This window comes from Gavia stellata, chromosome 13, assembly GCF_030936135.1.
Source record: "Gavia stellata isolate bGavSte3 chromosome 13, bGavSte3.hap2, whole genome shotgun sequence".
NCBI classification, from domain to species: domain Eukaryota; kingdom Metazoa; phylum Chordata; class Aves; order Gaviiformes; family Gaviidae; genus Gavia; species Gavia stellata.
The window spans coordinates 16,792,215-16,811,675 of record NC_082606.1 but is presented as its reverse complement, the minus strand read 5'-3'; the positions used below and the strand labels follow the sequence as shown (position 1 = coordinate 16,811,675).

Below are 19,461 nucleotides of genomic sequence, written 5' to 3'. Positions count from 1 at the left end.
CCTTACGGGTCAACAGATCTGCTTAGAGATTTGGAAAGTTCCCGACTGTTAGTGGTGAAATACTGAAACTGGAGCAGGGTCTTAGAAATTAAATAATTTCCAGCTGCCTTTTAGACCTTAGTGAAGTTTGATAGGGTCAAATTTCAAGAATTGCCAGAAAGTATGCTGGTACCATTTTGAAAGGCAATAATCTGCACATGCAAAATGCCCTCTAATAATAGTAATGTAAATATCTGTAAGGTATCGTAGAATAAACAAGAAAAAGGGGTAGGGATGAAACTAGCACATGCTGGTTCTGAGGACTAAGCCTGGGATCAATTGGCAAACAGCACCTTCAGGAAATGCCTGGACTATTTAGGGATGTATTTTCCCCCAAATACATCTTGGGTTGTTATCTCAATTAAAAAGGAATAAAAACTACTTGTGAAGGTAGTATTCAAAGTAAAGTCCTGTCTAGGTTTTTTCTGCTTTATTTTACAGACAATCGTCCTTATGTATTTCTAACGGCCCGTGTTCACCCTGGTGAAAGCAATGCCAGCTGGGTAATGAAGGGGACCCTGGAGTTCCTTGTGAGCAGCGATCCCATTGCTGATCTCCTGCGGAAATGTTTCATTTTCAAGATTGTCCCCATGCTTAATCCTGATGGAGTCATCAATGGCAAGTGAGTTGTGACATGTACTTACTCTGGAGTTTTGCTGGGTTTGTCTGCAGGCTTTACCCCTGTGCATCTAGCAGGTCTCGTCTTCAATGTTTTGGGTCAGGAGAATTCCCTTTACCTTGTGTTTTATTCATCCTGTTATCAATCCTGTATGGAAAATGTGACTTTCTGGCGTAGTCCAGTGTGCTGTCTTATATTTGTCAGCTTCCGTAATTCGGTACTGCGTGTGGCCATAAGACTTCTCAGCTGCCTAGATGGGAGTATTCGTGGTGCCAGAGAAACTGGATCTTTCTTGCTAAATGGAGATCTATCTATTCTGCTAAATCAGCAGGGCAGACTTCACCTGCAAGACTGATATGCTTGGAAATAACTGGTTTTAATTAATGCTTTGCATAGCCTGGTGGTGGGGAAGATGGGTAAGGATCTGTTAAATTCTCACATTTTCATGGAAATATTTCCATATAGTGAAGCTCCCTCCTTCTCCCACCTCCTTTTCAATCTTTCCTCCCACATGTTTCCTAAGAGATATTGAAACTGAGCTTGGAAAATACTGATTGCTTTTTGCATTCTTTGCCTTTACATCATCCCTGCCCACCCACGCTAACTTGTCTTCCCTCTCTGTGAATGATTGGAAAAAGTACAACTCTGCTCCTAATATGTTAACATGAAATAAATATTGCTGTGTAGCCAGTGAAAGAGGAATTCCCTTTGAAGGCTTAAAGAGTGCACTAAGATAATGTAGGCTTGCACGTTGCTGGAAAAAATCTCCAGTGTCTCTGCGGACAGTGGAGTTTGTTCACTTCATTGGGTGTTTGTGGAGTGGCTGTAAGTTAATAACTGTCAGTCGTGTCTCAGGTGCAGCGGGAGGACATTATGGTCACATCCCACCGGTAGCTGGTGAGTTGTGCATTTTGACCCTGGTGATAAGGGCTTGCAGGCTTTGGTAACAACTGTGTCTCCTGGCTTGTTGCAGTGGAACACATGACAAATCTTGAAGCTGAAAGATGGGCTTAGACAAGCACTGAAACACATAGCAAATAGTAGAGGAACAACTTTTTTCAGCTATGTTCTCCCATCTGCTTTTGGGTCAGGGTGTAAAGATTGAGTGCTGCAGAAACAGAAAAACAATCCTGAGCAACAACTGAGTTGAGTTTGTTTGGTTCTTAAAGAATTCATTTCAGTTTGGGGCAATGGGTTCAGCAGAGAGCAGCCTGGGCTTTTCTGACGGTCTCTAGTCTGTGACTATGAACAGTCATAGCTTTTGTGCTGCTACGCTCCCCAGGACTTGAGCGTATCAGTAGTCTGGGAGGACTGTTCAGAGTAGCTGGATACTGCCCCAGAGTATTCGAAACCTCTGCTGGCACCAAATGCTTCCTTGATCCTTCCAGACAGCAGAAGCGAAAAAAAGAAAGGTTGTGGCTTTTTTCCCCCCCCTTTCTTTTTTTCCTTTTCACTGCACTTAATTAAAGTTTCCAGCAGATGGAGGACTGGAGGGAATGTCTGACCTTTTTTCTCCAGCTGTCAGGAGTGAGTGTAGCAGAGAAGGGGCCCTCAGGAGGGAGGACGTGGCTCTCAGTGACACCTGGATGAAGTGTACTGCCTGAGCTCGTGCCACGCGGGAAGGTGTTTTGCCTTCCCTGGTGTAGATGACCTTAAACTGTAGTTAAATCTGGTGATGAGTGAAAAAGTTCGGTAAGCCTTACATGTGGGATAGGAGCAGGGGAACAGGGACGTGGCCATGGCTCTGTTACTGATCATGAGGCCTGGGGAAGGGAGAGAACCATTCCTTTATGCTTTTAATTTCAATACTTTTATTCTGTGAAGATTCCTGTGGCCCAGATATTCTTCTTGGTTTTTTCCCATGTGCTTTTTTAGTAGACCTGAGTCCTCCTACACTTAAAGAAATGCTTCTGTTCTGGACCTCAGGTTTGCTGGTGGTTTGCTGGAGATAATGCACGTTGGAGAAGGCAAATATCTTTTAGGCTCCTAATGTCTATATGTGCACATGCAGATTTATTTGACTTCTTAATGTTTCACCTTGTCCAAGTTTAAATACTCTAGTCAATTCTGTTATCTTTCAAGTTAGCGTTACAAGGGAAACTTTTCTGAGGAAGCTGGTCTATAGCCCATCATCAACCATAGTACTTGTAAGAAGATATTTGCTAAATATTTTTTACATCTCTAAAACCCATTTCACAATCCATTTCAAGAAGCGACTTGTTTGCTCTGGGATTCATAATCCCTATTGTGGAAGTCCCACCAGGTGTTCCTGAACAGACTGCTGGAGTGCCTGGCATTCCCTCTGCCAACATCCCAACCTGCTGTTCTTTTCTAGTTTTTTACAAATTATTGTGCTCTCACACCTACCCCCCGTGAGGACTGGATATACTGAATGCATCAAATCCACTATGCAGGCCAACAAGTGTGTTGTCTCTGTGCTGGACACTGGGAATACCTACATGTGGTAACCAGCGATCTTATGCCTTACTGTGAAAGAAGGATTTCTTCTGTTTCGGTGCCTCTGTTGCTTTTGTCTTGGTATCTCAGTATCTTTATTTAAGAAAGAGTTGGATTCTTTTATGTTGATAGTTCTTTGAATCTCTTTACTCTCCCTCCTCCCCAGCCCTGTGTGATGGGGTGTGCATAACGCCTCCCTGCCTGTCACAGAGATGAATGCCAGTGCCCGGTTACAAAGGATTTCTTCCAGCAGCCCAGCTGTGCCCCTTCCCCAGCTGGCTTCCTGCCACAGGCGCAGCTCCGTGGAAGAGTGCTCATCCCAGCAGGGTACTGCAGGATCACCCTTTGGGAGCCTTGTGCAGCAATGAGAGGATCAGGGCCTTGGTATTTGCTTTGGTTAATGTGATCTGAAAGTTACATGCGGAGAATGTTCCTCTAACACATATAGGACTGCAGTAATGCGATTATACTCGGGCTGCGTGTGGCTGAGCTGGGAAGCAGCTCTCCACCCGCCCTTTCACTTCAGTCAGTGCTCTGAGAATCTGTTCCTGTCTGTCAGCAATGGAGAGACTTGCAGCCCTGTCACTGATGCTAAATGAAGGTAGTGGTGATGCAAGTGTGCATGTACGAGTGGGGTTGTCATCACGTAAAAATATACTGCCAAATATTGCAGCTAATTTGACTTTGTTCAGTCCAGAGACAACTGGTGAGCAATTGTGTTGCTGTGTGTGGCTGATTGTTCAGCTCCATCCTGAACAGCATTCAGATGTAGGGTTTGTCAAATAATATTCAGCTGATCTGATAATGGCTATATATTTTAAAATAATAGACACTGCTTTTCATAAAGTTCATCTTGCAATTTCTGCCAGACGCTGGCTTTTGACCAATGCTGGCAGCCTTGTATAGACCTGTGGTCTGACCTGATACGGTTATTTGTATGTTTTAATTTTGTTTCTTTCCATATAAATTACAAGGAAAAAATAGTCTTAATCTCAAGACCAGTAGTGTAGGTCAGTCTGAAGTGACAGCTGTATTAAACTACTTAACAGAAAGCATCCTTGCAGCCTGACTTTATTTTGCAGTTGTTCTGTGAGAATCCAAAGTAGTAAGTGTTATTTGGTCTTTTGGCTCACTACCTTTACCCATACCTCTATCCTCTTTTTAAACTAAATTTTAGTAAAATAGATTAATTCCTTTTAAAGCTTTCCTCCATTAAGTATAGGAGAATCCATGAAGAAGAGTATCACTTTCATTAGGAAAGTCATATAAAATGCAGTGGCTGAGCAAGAGACCTGTGCTTTGTTCCTGGCTCTACTACTGATGGACTATGACACTTTGGTCATTGCCCCCTCCTTTTGGCTGAGTTTTCTACCTTAGAGAATGAGTTAATGATATATCACAACCTTTGAACAGTTTGAAATGAAGACTGAACTATGCACATTGAAGAGAAAATGCTCCCTATCTAGATCTACTACTGTTTTAACTATTAAGCTTGTTTTTAACTTGTAGAAGGTGGAAAATATTGTTCTCTGAAAACTCTAGATTTATGAGGAATGGTGCAGAGTAGCCTTTTGTGAAACTTTTTGGATTGCTTAAAAAAAAGTTAATCTGCTCGAGTGGAATCTTTGCACCCTGAAACTAGATCAACTATAGTCACAGTTGTGTAAAATCCTGAAAACAGGGTTCAGTAAGGGAACTTGTAAAAACCTTAATTACAGCAGCACAAAAAGAGAGTTTTATAAAGAAACAGAACACCGTTTGCTGTCCCCGCTGTTCCACATAAACTCATTATCACCCATTTGAGCATCGAGTTGTGCGTGTGCTCACGCACGCCTGTGCAGTTGCGTGCTAACTCGTGATGTGCTCGTATGCTGTCTTCTGTGTGTACCTGCTGTGCGTCCTCCTGTCAGCAGCCTGCTCATACAGCTGTTCCCCAGCATCTGCTCAGACCCGCGTGCCATACACACACACGCGCCTGGCACTCCCACGCCCGTGCTCACAGTCACAACATAGTAGTCAACATTTTGTGGTTTTGGCTGGACTTCTCCAGACACTGCAGTTCTAGATAAATATTGCTATTTATTACACCTAAATTTAGGGTTATTAATTATATCAGTATAACCTAATTTATATCACCATAAACAGGAGTAATAAATGATGCCAAATGCTAATACTCGATGCTTGCCAACTGTGCCTGTTTGATGAGGGTTTTTTTTCCCCCAGTTCCCAGAAGTGTTAAATCAAAAATGATAGGCCTTGCAAGATCATTGATCAAGCAAGAAGCCGAAGCTCCTGGGGAAGTGATTTTGTTTTAAAAAATTCTTCACGTGCAGACTGCTCATGGAGCGTCTACGTATTTTGTGTATTCAGAAATTCTCTTCCCTCTGACAAATACCTAACTGGCCAATATCAGTTCTCTGTTTAGTTCATGTCTCACTTCTACATTGCCACCTTCTTCCTCTTCCTTTACTCCTTTCAACGTCTCCTCTTTCTTCTCTTCCGTCTGCCCTTTTCTCACTCTCCCCTCCCTCCTATTGAATCAAAGAAGCTTTTCAATGAAAAGAACTTGATGCATTTTATAAATGAATTGAACCAATTGGTGGAGATCAGAGCTGGTGAGTCTTTTTTTGGTAAAGGAGGATGAATTTTTTGGAAGCTGCATGATTTCTTCAAAGCCATGGGGTAACCATAGTAGCAGTTAGGAAGAGGAAATCCTGATTTGCATTTTGGATTACAGCCATGGACTATTCTTTATCTGGTTTAAAAACACACTGTTCCCTCCTGCACCTGCCCTCCCACGACACAGGCCGAGTAAGCTTTTCTGGTGCTCAGAGGTAAGGCAGGTGAGGTTCTGGGTTTCTTGTCTCTCCATTGATATTTGCTCGCACTTTATTTAGGCTGTTCATTCTATCCTGTTTTACTTATGGGGCTTTGTTCATTACCTCCTCAAATTCAGCAGAGAAAAGCTTTATCTCTTTGACAATTACTGAAATAGAGAGGTAGATATGTCCACTAGAATCCCTTCTAGACCAGGTTTCCTCTGCACACTCTGAAAAGTTACAAAGCGAAAAATGAGTGTGCTCATTTTTTGCACTTATTCTTTGGAGACTGGTTGTTTGTTTTTTGAAGGATGCTCTTAAGAGGGGGAACAGAAGCATGTTTGTCTCTATACTCAAAATGCACTATTTGTATATATGGCTTTTCTCTCTCCTATATTAGTGCTTACTCTCCTACATTGAGACTTTGTGTTCTTCAGACAATAAGAGGCAGAACTGCTCAGAGACAGGGAAAAACGCTAATGGCCAGTCTAAGGAGTCAGTTTATGATCCAGAACTGCATCCTCAAGGATTAAATCTTGAGGTGATGTCACACAAAGCTGTACAACTGCAGACATCCCTTCTTTCCTCCCCCTCCTTCTCTTTATTGCTTCTCTGTGGTCAGAGGATTGAAGAGGAGTTTAATTCTCAGAATCTAGCCTTGCATAGCCAAATTGGTGCTGTGCTCTCCGCAAACACACTCCAAAGGCTTTCTCCAAACTAGCTAATCTATGATGTATGTGTTTCTCTAAGGAGAGTGCAGAGATGTGGGAAGGCTGGGAAAGGAGTGGTTTTGAACTCTGTCATTGATTAATGCAGTGGGAGAGTTTGTCTCTAGGAGAGAGAGGTACTACAGGATTAGTGTGCTGCTGTTCTTTGGCAGGTGCTGTATGAGTCTGTCCCCCATGTTGTCTTCAGAAATCTTGCATCTAAATAGGCACCAGCATGCCATGTAGTTGGGTAGAAGTATGTGGAAGCCAAGGTATACTTGGGTAAAAGATCATTTTGTAAGAGACTCAACCCTTACTCATTTATAATGGCTGTTCTCCAAGTTGCACGTTGTAAAGTGGCATATTTGCGTGCACTGATACTTTCCTCAGGACCTCAGAGGGGATGAAAACGCCAGTTCTGGGAGCATCTGTACTGGCTTGGTATGTGACTCTGGGAAGCGCATATGAACTGTTGGCTGACTTTCCCCAAGCAGAGTAGAAGCTTTCTCAGCTATTTGCTTCTCTGCTGCCTCAGACGTTGCCTCTGTTGCCCTCCACTAAGAGGGCAGTGATCCTGCTCTGGTGGGGAAGTAGAGATGGTGAATGAGCACTTCTTGTTGGGCAGCTTGGTCTTCTCCTCGGTAGGCCAGCCTGAAGGGTGCCTGTCTGCCGTTTTACTTTTTTACTGAAATGGGGCTCATTTGAAATGGGTGGAGACCACCTCCACCTCTTCAAGGCAAGTAGCCTTGTTGCTCTTGACAACCTTACAAGATCCCCCTTAGCAGAGGTTTATGGATTTGGGAGCTTAGGGTAGCAAATGTGGCTAGTGCATGCACAACACAAGATGATAAAATATGGGACAGTATTCCTCACCTCTCATCTCTGCAAGCTGTTCGTTGGTGGAGCCAGAAGTGGGGACTGGTCCTGCACCATGCACTTTTCAGAGTACCATTTTGTGCTGTGGGAGGTGCCCCAATTTCAACCAAAGCCCTTTTCCCTATGCTGATGTGACAGCCCATCCTTGGTTCTCCTTCTGTGGTAAACATCCGTCTGCACCCCAGGACTCTCCCTCTGACAGTGCTTCCAATGCAGTATTGTTTATTCCTTCCTTTATCAGCTGGAGCTGCTGGGCCCCCTGAGTTATTAGCTCTATTCACTCATTGTCAGTGTTTCCTCCTTTGTAAATATGCCCCCATAAGTCTCTGCTCCTGAGGAATATGCTTTCTCTTCTATTTACTGCTTTTCCCAGGCCCCCACCTCCTCATCGCTCTCTCCACCCAGTGGCCCAATAACAGCCAAGGAGATAAATAAGCTACATAACTCTTCCCAGCTATTATTTTTGTTGGTGTTTGTTGCCCTGCATGATAATATATATAATAACAAGGAAACAAATCTTATTACTAAAGTAATTACAATAAATAAGAAGACGAGAGGGGAGATGAAGGAAGGGTCTGTCAGGGGAGTGATTGCAGTAGGATTTCTTAAAATTTAATTTACTTGAGATGTTCTCTGCCACTTTGATGCCCTGCTGAGGGGGGCTGTGACTAATTAGCAGCCAGCTGTTGTTCTAACACCCTCACCTAATTTATTGTGTGGCTGAGTCTCCAAAACAGGAGCCTGTGTGATATCATTGTCTATGGGACTCAGCACCAGCCTCATGTCAGTGGTTGGCTTTATTGCTTGGTGCTTTTGTTTCCCAGAAGCTGAATAGCTGAAATTTTGGGTGCTTTGCTGTCATTCTTATATTCTAGCATATCCCGTGTGCTTCCAGGAGTTTGGGCAAGAGAGTCCACGCAATCTATTGCATTATAACTGCTTGTTCCAGTATCCAGCCTAATAACAGACCAACACAACTGCAAGTTTTTGACAAATTCCCTAGAGAACTGCACCACTGTCTGTGTGCCTTGGTAGAGAACAAAAAAGACCCAGCAACAGAAAGTCTAGCATGGACAGGGTTTAGGGTTTGTTAAACTCTAAAGTCTGGGACCTCATTCTCCTGCTTGTAGGTTTCTTGTGAAAGTACCATATTGTTGCTTGCCAATGTAATGGAGATTACAGTGTCGTCTGTCTTCTAAACGGACATGAAAACTAATTAGTTAATGGTCATATTAAGAACTGGAGGGATCTAATGCATTGTCCCTTGTTTCATTAGTCTTCCAGTTGCCAATTGCAAAAGCATGTGCAGTCTTTGCAAAGCTTTTAAACAGTAAAGGTAACCCATGAGTTGAGTGTATCTCCCTTGGCTCTTTCATACCCAATTTATGCTGGTGATGCAAGGTCACCTGGGGATTTCACACCAGAAATCACTCGATGTGGGCTCAGTGATACTACTGTCTTGGACTACTAAACACTTCAGCTTTTAGCCTTGGAAATTATTTCATTTTAGATAGGTACTACCTTGTATTTTCAAGTTAGCATGAATATTAGATATGAACATGATGTTCCATGGGTTCAGAAAGGAATCATTTTGTTCTGCATTCATGTCTATTTTCCTGACTGATGAAGGGAGTTCATAATCAGATATGTGCACTCCTTTGAAGACATTTTCAGGAGCCAGGAGACTGGTGTACAAAGCTAGCTTTTAGTAAAGTTAATGAGATGATTGAATTATATTATTATTCTTGTTAGCTTGATTGTGTATCATTATCCCTTTTGTTTGTTATTATGCTTATTTGAGTCCCCTCTGTGGTATATTATTCCCATAACAATTGTGCCTGTGCTAGGCTCTGTATAGAGACAGGCAAGGAGCAGCTGGTCCCTTCTTAGGAACCGATGCATTAGTGGCACAGCCTGTGCATTAAGACTGGTGAGAATGAAAAGGATGCTGGGCTGTTGGCTTCCATGCAGCCTGATCCATCTTCTTAGCCCTGGCGACGTGATGCACTTCAGGGAGGTGTGAGCTTTGTAGTTACAGCTCTCCTCCAGTATTACATCCTGGGATAGGGAAAGCATCCTGCTGCATTGACTTCTACAACCACCTGATTAAGCTTTGTGAAGGATGCCTAAGTATCATCAATGAGGGAATTGGAGAATTGTATTAAAAATCAGGAATCTCTTTATATTTTCTTGGAATTTGCAGGAGCTATCTTCAAACCTTGACCCAGCTGGCTGCATGGGTAAACCTACACTGAGAAATATTATAATTACTGCTGAAGTTGGATTTTACTTCTTACCTGATTGTGATAGGCATCAAATACTGATATCAAAGTTGAATATTTTGGAAATCGCCTCATATCTTGAGTAAAGGGGCTGTTTTGGTTACCCATCTCAAGATCAAGTCTGCTTATCCAAGATAATGCCTATTGGAAGCTACAGATTCAGACCTGGTGGTGTTATACATAGGGTGGGAAAAGAGAAGTCCACAAAATGAAATTGTAAAAACTTCACTTTTATAGATGCAGTGAAGAATGTCCAATACTTTACTGCAATATCCACACTACCTGGAAAGCTGAAATTGCCTGGGAATGAAGGTTATTGTCTCTTGTAATATACCTTCATATATTACACTGTGTAATAAATCAGGCAGTATTTCTTCTGCCCTGAAAACTGGACATCCCTGGAGTTCCAAGTGACATTTCACGTTTTATATGACCATTCAGTCACTTTTAAGTATTTAAACACATCATTTTTTGTGAAATATGCACAGAAATTATTTTTTTTAAAGCCTATGAACAAAAAAACTGAAGCTTAGTTATGCAAGTACAAAGCTGCTTTTCCATGATTTTGCTTTAAAAAATTGTGTTGTATTAGCTCTGTGTTTTGTCTAATGTTGTTCTTTGTCCTTTAACATTTTAATTTAATTCTGTATTTCTCTTTCACTTTTCCCTCCCCTCTCTTTGGAATCTGTTAGTCAAATGTAACAATAAAAGCTGGAAAAGTACTGTGATAGGAGAGGAGATATATAATGGCCTTGGGTTGGAGAAATGGACTCGCAATTGAAAATGGTGTTTGTAGAAATGGGACGAAGAGGCTTATCCACAAAAATAAGCTTCATTTGAAAGCTTATGTTTTCAAAATTGCTTGTGCAAAAATGCACCTACAGAGGACCAGCTGAAGTTGAATTGCTAACCTGTGTGCATCGTTCATATGATTGCACATGCAATTGGGGTAATTACTTGGGCAAATTTTGCTCCAGTGATTTCAGCAAATTGCCACCCTAATTTATAAATCCAGCTGAATGTCCCACAGAAGCATCAAGAAAATGAAAACCAGAAAATTGGGTCAATGTTGGAATGACAGAGAGTGAGAAATGAAAACCTCATCTGCAACCTAACAGGCAGCACTGCTGGGAGTCAGAAAAAAAAGTGCAGCACAGTTTTAATGTTGCAGAGCAGTTCTGAGTCTTGAAGGGGTAGAAAAACTGAAGAGCTTTTGAAGTCGTATAGCCCAGGTTTCAGCTGGGGGGGGGAAGCAGAGGGTGAGATTGGCAGGGAAGAGAGCTCTAGTAATGGTGCAGCATCTCTTGTAGCAGAGTTTCTTTCTCTGTCCCTCATCTTCACCCATTTTTTTCCTCCCAAAATGTTCATAAGCTCAGCTTTTTGAAGGAGAAGGAAGTACCAGTTCTCCCAGGGGACACTTGCTCCCACTGAGCACTGCCTAAAGCAGAATATTTGGTTCCCAGTTCTAGCTCTGGTCCATGGTGTCATCTACCAGCAGTAACAGTAATAACACTAATGAAAACTTACTTCTTGAGGAATGTTTCCTTGTATTCATTGTCTGTTAGCTAACAAAAGGTCATTAACATAAAAACAAAAGGCAAATATTAAAAAACTGATGATTTTTCTGTCTTCCCCATAATGGTTATGGCACATAAGAGGATGTAAAGTGCAGAGCAGCTGAACACTCATAAACTATTTTAATACCATTTAGAAATGAGAAGAAGCAGGGGAAGAGGCTTACGTAGCAATGTAGTTTATTGCATTAATCAGTCACTTCTACAGAGCACTACCGTGGTTTTAAATCCTTGCTCCAGTGACGTGAAAAAATTGGTGGACTCTCATCCAAGTCTCTAATAGATTTTAGTCTATATCATAGAAATCTCTAGTACCGCATTTGAGCTAGCAGTGAATTCTATGCTTAGGTGAATATAATGTCAGGCAAAGCAGGTCTGGATTATACCTATGACAGCAGAGCAGTAACGCAAGGTCTGAAAGTGAAGTAGAAGGAGCAGTGGGAGATTAAGACTAAGCTACTTCTTACTTGGAAATTTTTAGGTGACAAGAATAACATCTTTGAAGTTAGGCTGAGATCTCTGGAAAGGCAGCTGACACTTTGTGGGTTGAACCATCTGCATGGAATAGCCAAACCTACTGCTGTTTACCTGTTTAATGTCTCACTGTAAACATGCATAAAGTTTGAACACAGAAATCCCAAGAGTGAAAGCAGTGGGAGAATAGTTGGTTTTCCCCCTCCAGAACATGCATGTTACACAAAGAGTTTGCTTTGGAATAACTTCATGTTTGGAGAATATGTTGTCTGGTCTTGTGCACATGCTAGTTTTCAAGTGCAGAAGAGCTAAGTGTTTTAAGTCACAGTAACTTCTGTCTCTTTCCCTGACATGCAGGTGAGGGCACCCTTGAACTGTGCAACTTCTCTATCTCTCTTTAGACAGATTTGAACAGTATGTAATCACATCCAGCACACAGTCTGTTCAAAATCAAATAGTGTCCATATCAATGGCTTTGAGCTTTCAGACTCATAACACTAATACAACGGGGAATGTAAATAAAAAGGAGAGTATTAAGAAAAAGCTTCTGTTGCTGTAAACAGCAGGAATAATCCAAATCAAGTCTATTTCTCCGTTACCCAGTTTCTTACCAACACAGAAGCCCAGCTCAGGGCTATTATTTATAATGAACTGACTTTGCCAGTGTTCATACCTCTTGCTTTTTTAACTGGTATGTATCGGTTCTGATTGTATGTGCTGATGACAGCAATTTATTTGTTATATTTTTTGTCCTAAAGGGTCTCGAAGTGCCATAACAGACTACCTACTTTACCTTCGGGCGTTGCTTACTGTACCACCTTTGGGCTGGTGCAAAGTAGCTCTTCTGTAACCTCTGAACTCATTGCCTCTGAATGCTGGGTGTTGCTGGTTTTAAGCCATCGGGCAGAAGTTGTGGCGACTAGGTCTCCAGCAGATGTTGCAAACTACAGAGTGACTTGGAAAGAAATCACTTAGGTGCAATCAAACTCCTTCTGTTTTGTGGTGGTTTTTTTTTCCCCTAAGCATTTTATTAATCTTTGAGAAACGCATGTGGCAGCTCTGAAACCATAATTTTACTTGCACAGCCTCAAATGGGATGATTGGTCCCTAAAGAGCGTGTATCTAGCAAGCACTAATTCTCTATAAACTAGTGCGGTGCACTTATGATCCTGTCATTGCTAATTCTTGCTTAAACCTGATGTGAGCCTAAATAAGGAGTTTTCTTTTAGGTTTGCCAAAAACTCTGTGGTCCAAATGATATAGTATTCTATGTGTATAAATGCATATACAATCATGGTAATAGAAGCCATTTTGATCCAGATTGTCAGGATTGAAAGGATGCAGTTGTGCTTGAAAAATACATATGCATTTGCATGCACAATTACTTAAGTTGGGGTTTAGTCATTTAAGTGGCCATTTGTGCTCTCATTTTCAATTATGATGTTCATCCTGCGGGATAGATTTGTGCAAATTAGGTGCACAAATATGCATATGTTTTGTTGCGTGTTATCCTGAAAACATGTTGCCTTACTTGGACATAAACTTGGATTGATTTATCTTTTTTTTCCCCCTTGAAATTTATATTCTAATCTGAGGAATGTGAACTGTGGTGGCTGAACAGCAGTTCTTCAGCAGCATGTTTTCCTTTTCCAAATGGTTAACTCTCGTAATTGTTTCTGTAATGTAAGCTAATATTTCCAGCTAAGAGTTATTTAGGGTGCTGTCATGGCAAGCCGTAATTCAACCCCGTTGCCTAGTGGTCCAAATAATGACTAAGGTTTGCCCCTAGCTGAATTATCGTTCTTTTTCTTCTTACTTTCCCTTCATACACATAAACAAGTCTGTCTTTATGCCAAACTCTGAAATACAAAGGAAAGCAGAAGTGATATTGTTGATTCAGAGCTCCATCTTGGCAGCTTCAGGGAGAGAACTGCTTATAGCAGTATGAAGGCCTTTGAAGGGCTTCTTAGTGACTTGGTCCACAGGCTTCCTGGAGGCTCACCAGGCTCTTATTCTGTCACATCTTTAATACATCTGGGCAAACATCTACTGCAAATACTTAACAGAGAGGATGAAGAGGTCCAATCTGACTTGGGACTGGGAGAGTATTTGGGCTGATGCTAAACTGCTGCTCAAAGACCTTGAGTACACTGAAATTTGCACCAAAATTAGGAACCTTTGAGTCAGCTGACTTGTGGCTAAGCTTATGGGAATAATATTTGTAAAGAAGATTGTGTTTAATATACTTTCTGCCATTCTCCTTTAAGAAAGAGTAGACATCAGGAAAGGACAGTAGCAATGTGAATGCCACGGAATTACAAAGTTTTGTCAGTAAACCTTTGCCTTTAAGTTCCTTCATATTAATAGTCCTATTTAGGGTTAGCATAACAAAAGTTTATTGATTAATTTTCAAGCTGTAATTTGCCTGTGATTCTTTTGAAAGAAAATTATATTTTTATGAAATGGAAATAGACTGCATGACAATGTGACCTAATGAAGTGGCAAACCATATTTTTTCAATCACTCATTGTGATCTGAAAAGGCATCTTAATTCTTTGAATTTAACACCATCCACACCGGGGGAGTCTGTGAATCATCCTAAGTAATATGGAAGTTTGTCTAACCTGGGAAGTGCTAACAAGTAGAAATGCATCTATGAAATGGTTCATATTAAGTTTGGGCCAGGACTGATGGTTGGAAGCTTTGTAAATTGCTAGAAGAACATGAAAAGGAAGGTTTTAACTTTGAATTTCTAAATGGTGATTCATAGACACACAGGGTGGATGGTATGACAGTTTGCCTGGTTAGATGTGGGAGCTGTGATCAATTATGGGTGCTTCAGGGACACTTTGACTAAAAAGAGCCTTTTCTGGGCTTATCTGGAGAATCATGAATGCCCAGGTGGTGCTGGGGGTGCTCTGCAGAAACTGGACTCTGACCAGGACAGGATGAGGTTTGTAAGAGCAAGCTGAAAAAGGAGGTCTGACCTTGTTGCATGAATGTTGTGGAGAGTCATGGCCTGGAAGGGGGGAAGGTAATTCAGGATGTAGTAAGCAAAGAAAGAAGTGGGAGTGCTACAGGCTGCTTCTGTCTGTACTTAGGCAGCCCAAACATGATATTATAATCAATTAATCTGAGCCAGTACCGTGGTCAGGCTGTATTCCTGCAGGCTAATGGCAAAAGAGCCTGGATGGATCATGGTTTGATTGCCATCTGTGCTAACCCTCAGGAGACAGCATAGAGACTTGTGGATTTGTGTTAGTGTAACAGACCTGAACTGAGGCCCAGGCAGTGGCTCTAGTCTCCTCTTGTTCATGTTTTCAGGTGTCACCTGGGAACTGACTTGCTGAAATTTTGCATTAGGGAGTGATTTCTGATTACTTTAGGTAGCCCAAAGCAGGACCTGCTGGATAATCTCAAGAGGCTTTCCTGGAAGCCTTAGCTCCATTTTGTACCCTTGAAGGGGCTGAAGAGATGAGATATGTCTCCATTAGGCAGCTGAGTTCAGGAGCTTATCTGCATTACTTTAAGCTTGCTACCTTCACATAAACCCATTAGAGAACCTCTTTCCCAGACTGGGAAGGAGATGGGACTCTTAGTAAGTCTCTAACACCTACTGCTCATAGGCTGTCTTTTCTTTTTCCACTTCAAAATGTCACATTGGATTCCTGATGGAATTAGAGATTTTTATCTTCCTTCTCTCTGCTAGACCTCTGACTTTTTTCTGGTTTTCTTCTACACTGAAGACTTAATTTCTCACATATGTGAGACAGGGTGAAAATTAAACAAACAAGCTGGCAGCTAGACAGAATGGTTCTTCATGTCTGGAAAGCTGCAATGAGCTGTGACTTAGGAATTACAGTGCTTCATATTCAAACTTTTCTTTTTGATGCATTGGGGTGGCACAGGAGCTGACAGTGACATATGGAGAAGGCCCTCTTAGCAGGATTGAGGCTGTTATGTGATAAATGACACAGTATGTCAAAGGACTTCTGTTATTCATCATGCTGGCTTCCTCTGAACCACACTCTCACTAAAAAGAGAAGTAGCTACACAATCAGCTGGGGGATGCTGTAGGTAGGGTCGATGGTGTGTTCAAAAGAGAAAATAAGAAAGCTGGAAAGTGCATGTTTGCATGGGAATTAATAACCCCTGAGTTTGAGTTCAGAATTCTGAAGTTAATTTTTGTTTAAACATCTGAGGTACCCCAGTTTTAAGTCTTTGTCAAGAATGAACCTTAGCTTCAACAGTTGTCTCAAAAGTTGTTTAATCAAAGGTTTCTAAAACCCACCAAGTTCTCAGTGCTGAACAGCTAAGCTTTCTCTAAAGAAAGGCTGTTTAGCATCAAGTTTTTGTTTGAAAACATGGTTCTGTCCCCTGATTACATCCCCAGACTTCCCTCTTCCTTCTTTTCACCTCTGTTTGGTAGTTTGAGTCTGAAATGCAGTGGTGTGAAAGTCATGATCTATACTTTACTATATACATGAGAGGCATGGGAAAGACAGACAAACATGGTAGCAGGATGGTATAGCTGCTGTTACAAATGTAAGGGATAGAAAATATTTTTTGAGGGAAGGAACAGGGCTTTGACTCTCAACACACCTGATAGAGGAATATTCTCTGTAGGACACTTTCTACTATTGTTGACCATTCAAGTTAGGAAGTAATGGGGCAGGCTTTCACAGCTCTCTGCCTTCCAGTTTTGGAAAGTTTGTTGGCTTTTGATCTCAGATTTCTTCTCTCTGTCACCTTTAACCCAATAGTACCTCTTTATTTTTTTCATTCATTTCAGATTGACACATGCACCAGTGGCTGTTCAAGAGGAGCAAGGGATGTGTGGCATAATATAGGCACCTGTCCGTTTCAACATTTGTTAGTCCATTTCTTTTTTTTCATCAGCTGTAATGGCTGCTTTTTTCCCTACTTGATTAATGGACCCTCAATAGTTGTGTAGTCTATAAACCTAGACAAGACAAGTAGCCTGTCTCTTTTGATCCCTGAACTCCTAAAAGCCTGATTCTGACTCTGCTTAAGTGGTGTTTATGTGCCCACATGCACAGTAGTAATTGGTGCAGAATATCAAATGTCACTACTTGACATTTCATTCATAACAGTAGCATTTAATGTAAAAGCTTTAACTCGATGATTCACCAGTGGGCAGTGTTAAATGATCAGGGATGGTCTTCATGTTACAAGTGTCAATCAACAAATGGATTACTCTGGAAATAATTTAATCAGCGCTCATCAGTGAACTGGCTTAAGAAAATCCCCTTGCTTCCAGATTATTACCGCAGCTTTATTGCATATGAGGTGAGACAAGAGCATAGTCTGGTAGAAGAGTGGATACAACTTCTGTAGCCCCTCTAAAAAACCCATTTCTGGGAGGATGGAGTTGCAAGTCCTTCAGGTGCTTCTGTTCTGTAGTTCAATACAGGACTTCAGGTTTCATGGCTGTTGAGCTGAAAGCTCCTGCCCAGAACAAAACTTGCTAAACACAAACCAACCTAAATATATAGATAACTCAGCCCCTTCCAACTCCCAGCGCTGCTGTGCTCCACTTTATTTGACAGTACAGTTTTTCCTTCGCAAACTCTTCATGTGATAAGACACTTATTTCAGCTGTTGACCCCTATCAATGACCCCTTGCTGGGAGATCAGGTGTAGAGAACCAGGCTATTATCTGCCTTCCACTCACACATTTCTAATCAAAGCAGCCAATTTTGCTAATGCCTACAGCTGAAGTCACAGTGAGGGAGACCCGGCTGAGAACAGAGAAAAGAAGTGCTTGGAATGGCAGAGCCAGGGGTAAGAAGGCCTAAGGGTAAGGCTAAAAAAGAAAAGTCGAGCTGGGAGAAAAGATGAACAAGCAAAGCAGGGAGAAATTCTGAATTCCAGTTTCATATTTAATATAAGAAGTCATGAGAATCAGTCAACGGAGTGAAGAAAAGCATCTCTACGCCCTCTGTGCATCTCTCTATGCTCCTTTAGCTTTCTTACTCCAATGAATGCTAGCATTGTATTCTGTTTTCAGTGTGTATGCTTAAGACAAAATAGGTCTTTAAAAAAAATAAATCTCAAGCAGCTCTGACAGGAAGATATCTCTTCAGATGTTATAAAGGTTAGTGTTTACTCCAGTTATGACATCTGTCGAGTCTTTCTGTTCTGGCTGTTGAATTCTCTCTAGACTCAGAGATGGCTCAAAGTTTTGAGCCCTATGTACTGTGTTCAGAAGAAAAGATGGGCAGGATTGCTGTGTGGCACCTTCTGCTTTGGTTTTCAAAAGTTATAATCCAGACTATGAGCTATCACTGTTTGCGGTCATTACCTATAACCAGAGAAATCTTGTTAAATAGGGCAGTAATCCCTGATGACGTGTCAAACACTTGTGCTGTTCCCTCCCTTGGAGCACTAGTTTCAGTTGATAACCACACTGCTTGTTTACTTTTCAACATGATGTAGAGGTGTCACTTCATCACATTTTAATGTTTTAACTGAACTTTGTTAATAGGCAAATGATACCAGTGTCTTATAAACTGGTGGAGCAGGCTGTCAATAGTTTACAGTCACAAATGATGGGCTGGCATCTCAGGCTGGACACCGAGGCACTGGCTTTATCTACCTTTGTCTTTGATTGTCATTTTTTTCTGGTTTAAAGGTCCTGTAGGCTGTAATTGCTTTTTGAGACTGATAACATTGTATTGTTAGCCCTGGATTTGAGAACAGCTGTTGTTTTCAGTTCCTGTATGTTTCACTGTCTGGTTTATAATTATAGTCCATAAATTGTGTTACAATTCTTGGTAATTCAAGGAGTGTACTAAAAACAAGATACTTCTCAGTATTTGTGTCACTTTGCAGAAGACAGGGAAGGAAAAGAAACATTGTCAAGTGACGAGAGAGTGCCGTTTTTCTCATCTTCCTGGGTTTTTGATGTGAGCAAGAGTTTGTCTGGTGTTTTTTCCAGGATTGCAATCAGATGTTCACCCAGTGCTACTTGGATTTGCAGCATTAACTTTCATCCAGAACCATCACACTGCAGAAGCTTCTTAGACATAGGAGACTGATATTAGCATCTTTTCCAGGGGATGACCTGATTCCTCATTTGTAATTCTCTGCAGTAGAGCTAATGGAAGATGCTCTAAGCAAAGTCCTGGGTCTCTGTGCGTAAACAAAGCAACACTGAGAAACCCTCTGAGGACCAAGTTGTTTTGGTTGGGTTTTTTTCTTATGCTTTTACCTTTCCAGTTATGTGAATAGAAATGTAAATATTTTGGTTGTTTTTCCTTGGTTTCTCGACATACAGTGTGTTTTTTTTCCCTTGCTTTACTCCCATAGGGAGTTAGATCTTAATTTCTTTTCAGTTCAGAATCTGTGTTTCTTTGTCTTTCACTTTTGCCCTTTCTTTCTCTGTGAATGTCTTTTTCTCCCCATGCAGTTCTGCTTCTGGTTTTTGTCTGCTTCTCTTCCACTCTTCTTTTTTATTTATTTTTGTTTTGGTAATCCCCTGGGATTATATAAAGTTCCTGTTTAGCATGATGTGGGCCAAGGACCATGGAAGCTCCAAAGCGCCGTGTGTCATTACTGATGGGGACCATTCAGAGCTCTGTTTACTGTTGT

The 19,461-nt window shown here is 41.4% G+C and overlaps 1 protein-coding gene across 1 annotated transcript in view; it reads left to right on the top strand.

The window, feature by feature from the left end:
• Nucleotides 1-19,461, top strand: part of AGBL1 (AGBL carboxypeptidase 1) — a 267,046-nt gene that overhangs the window by 92,944 nt on the left and 154,641 nt on the right. The window contains exon 18 of the mRNA XM_059824130.1: nt 481-661. Within this exon, the coding sequence (XP_059680113.1) occupies nt 481-661 (181 nt within the window). The remainder of the gene's footprint in view (nt 1-480; nt 662-19,461) is intronic.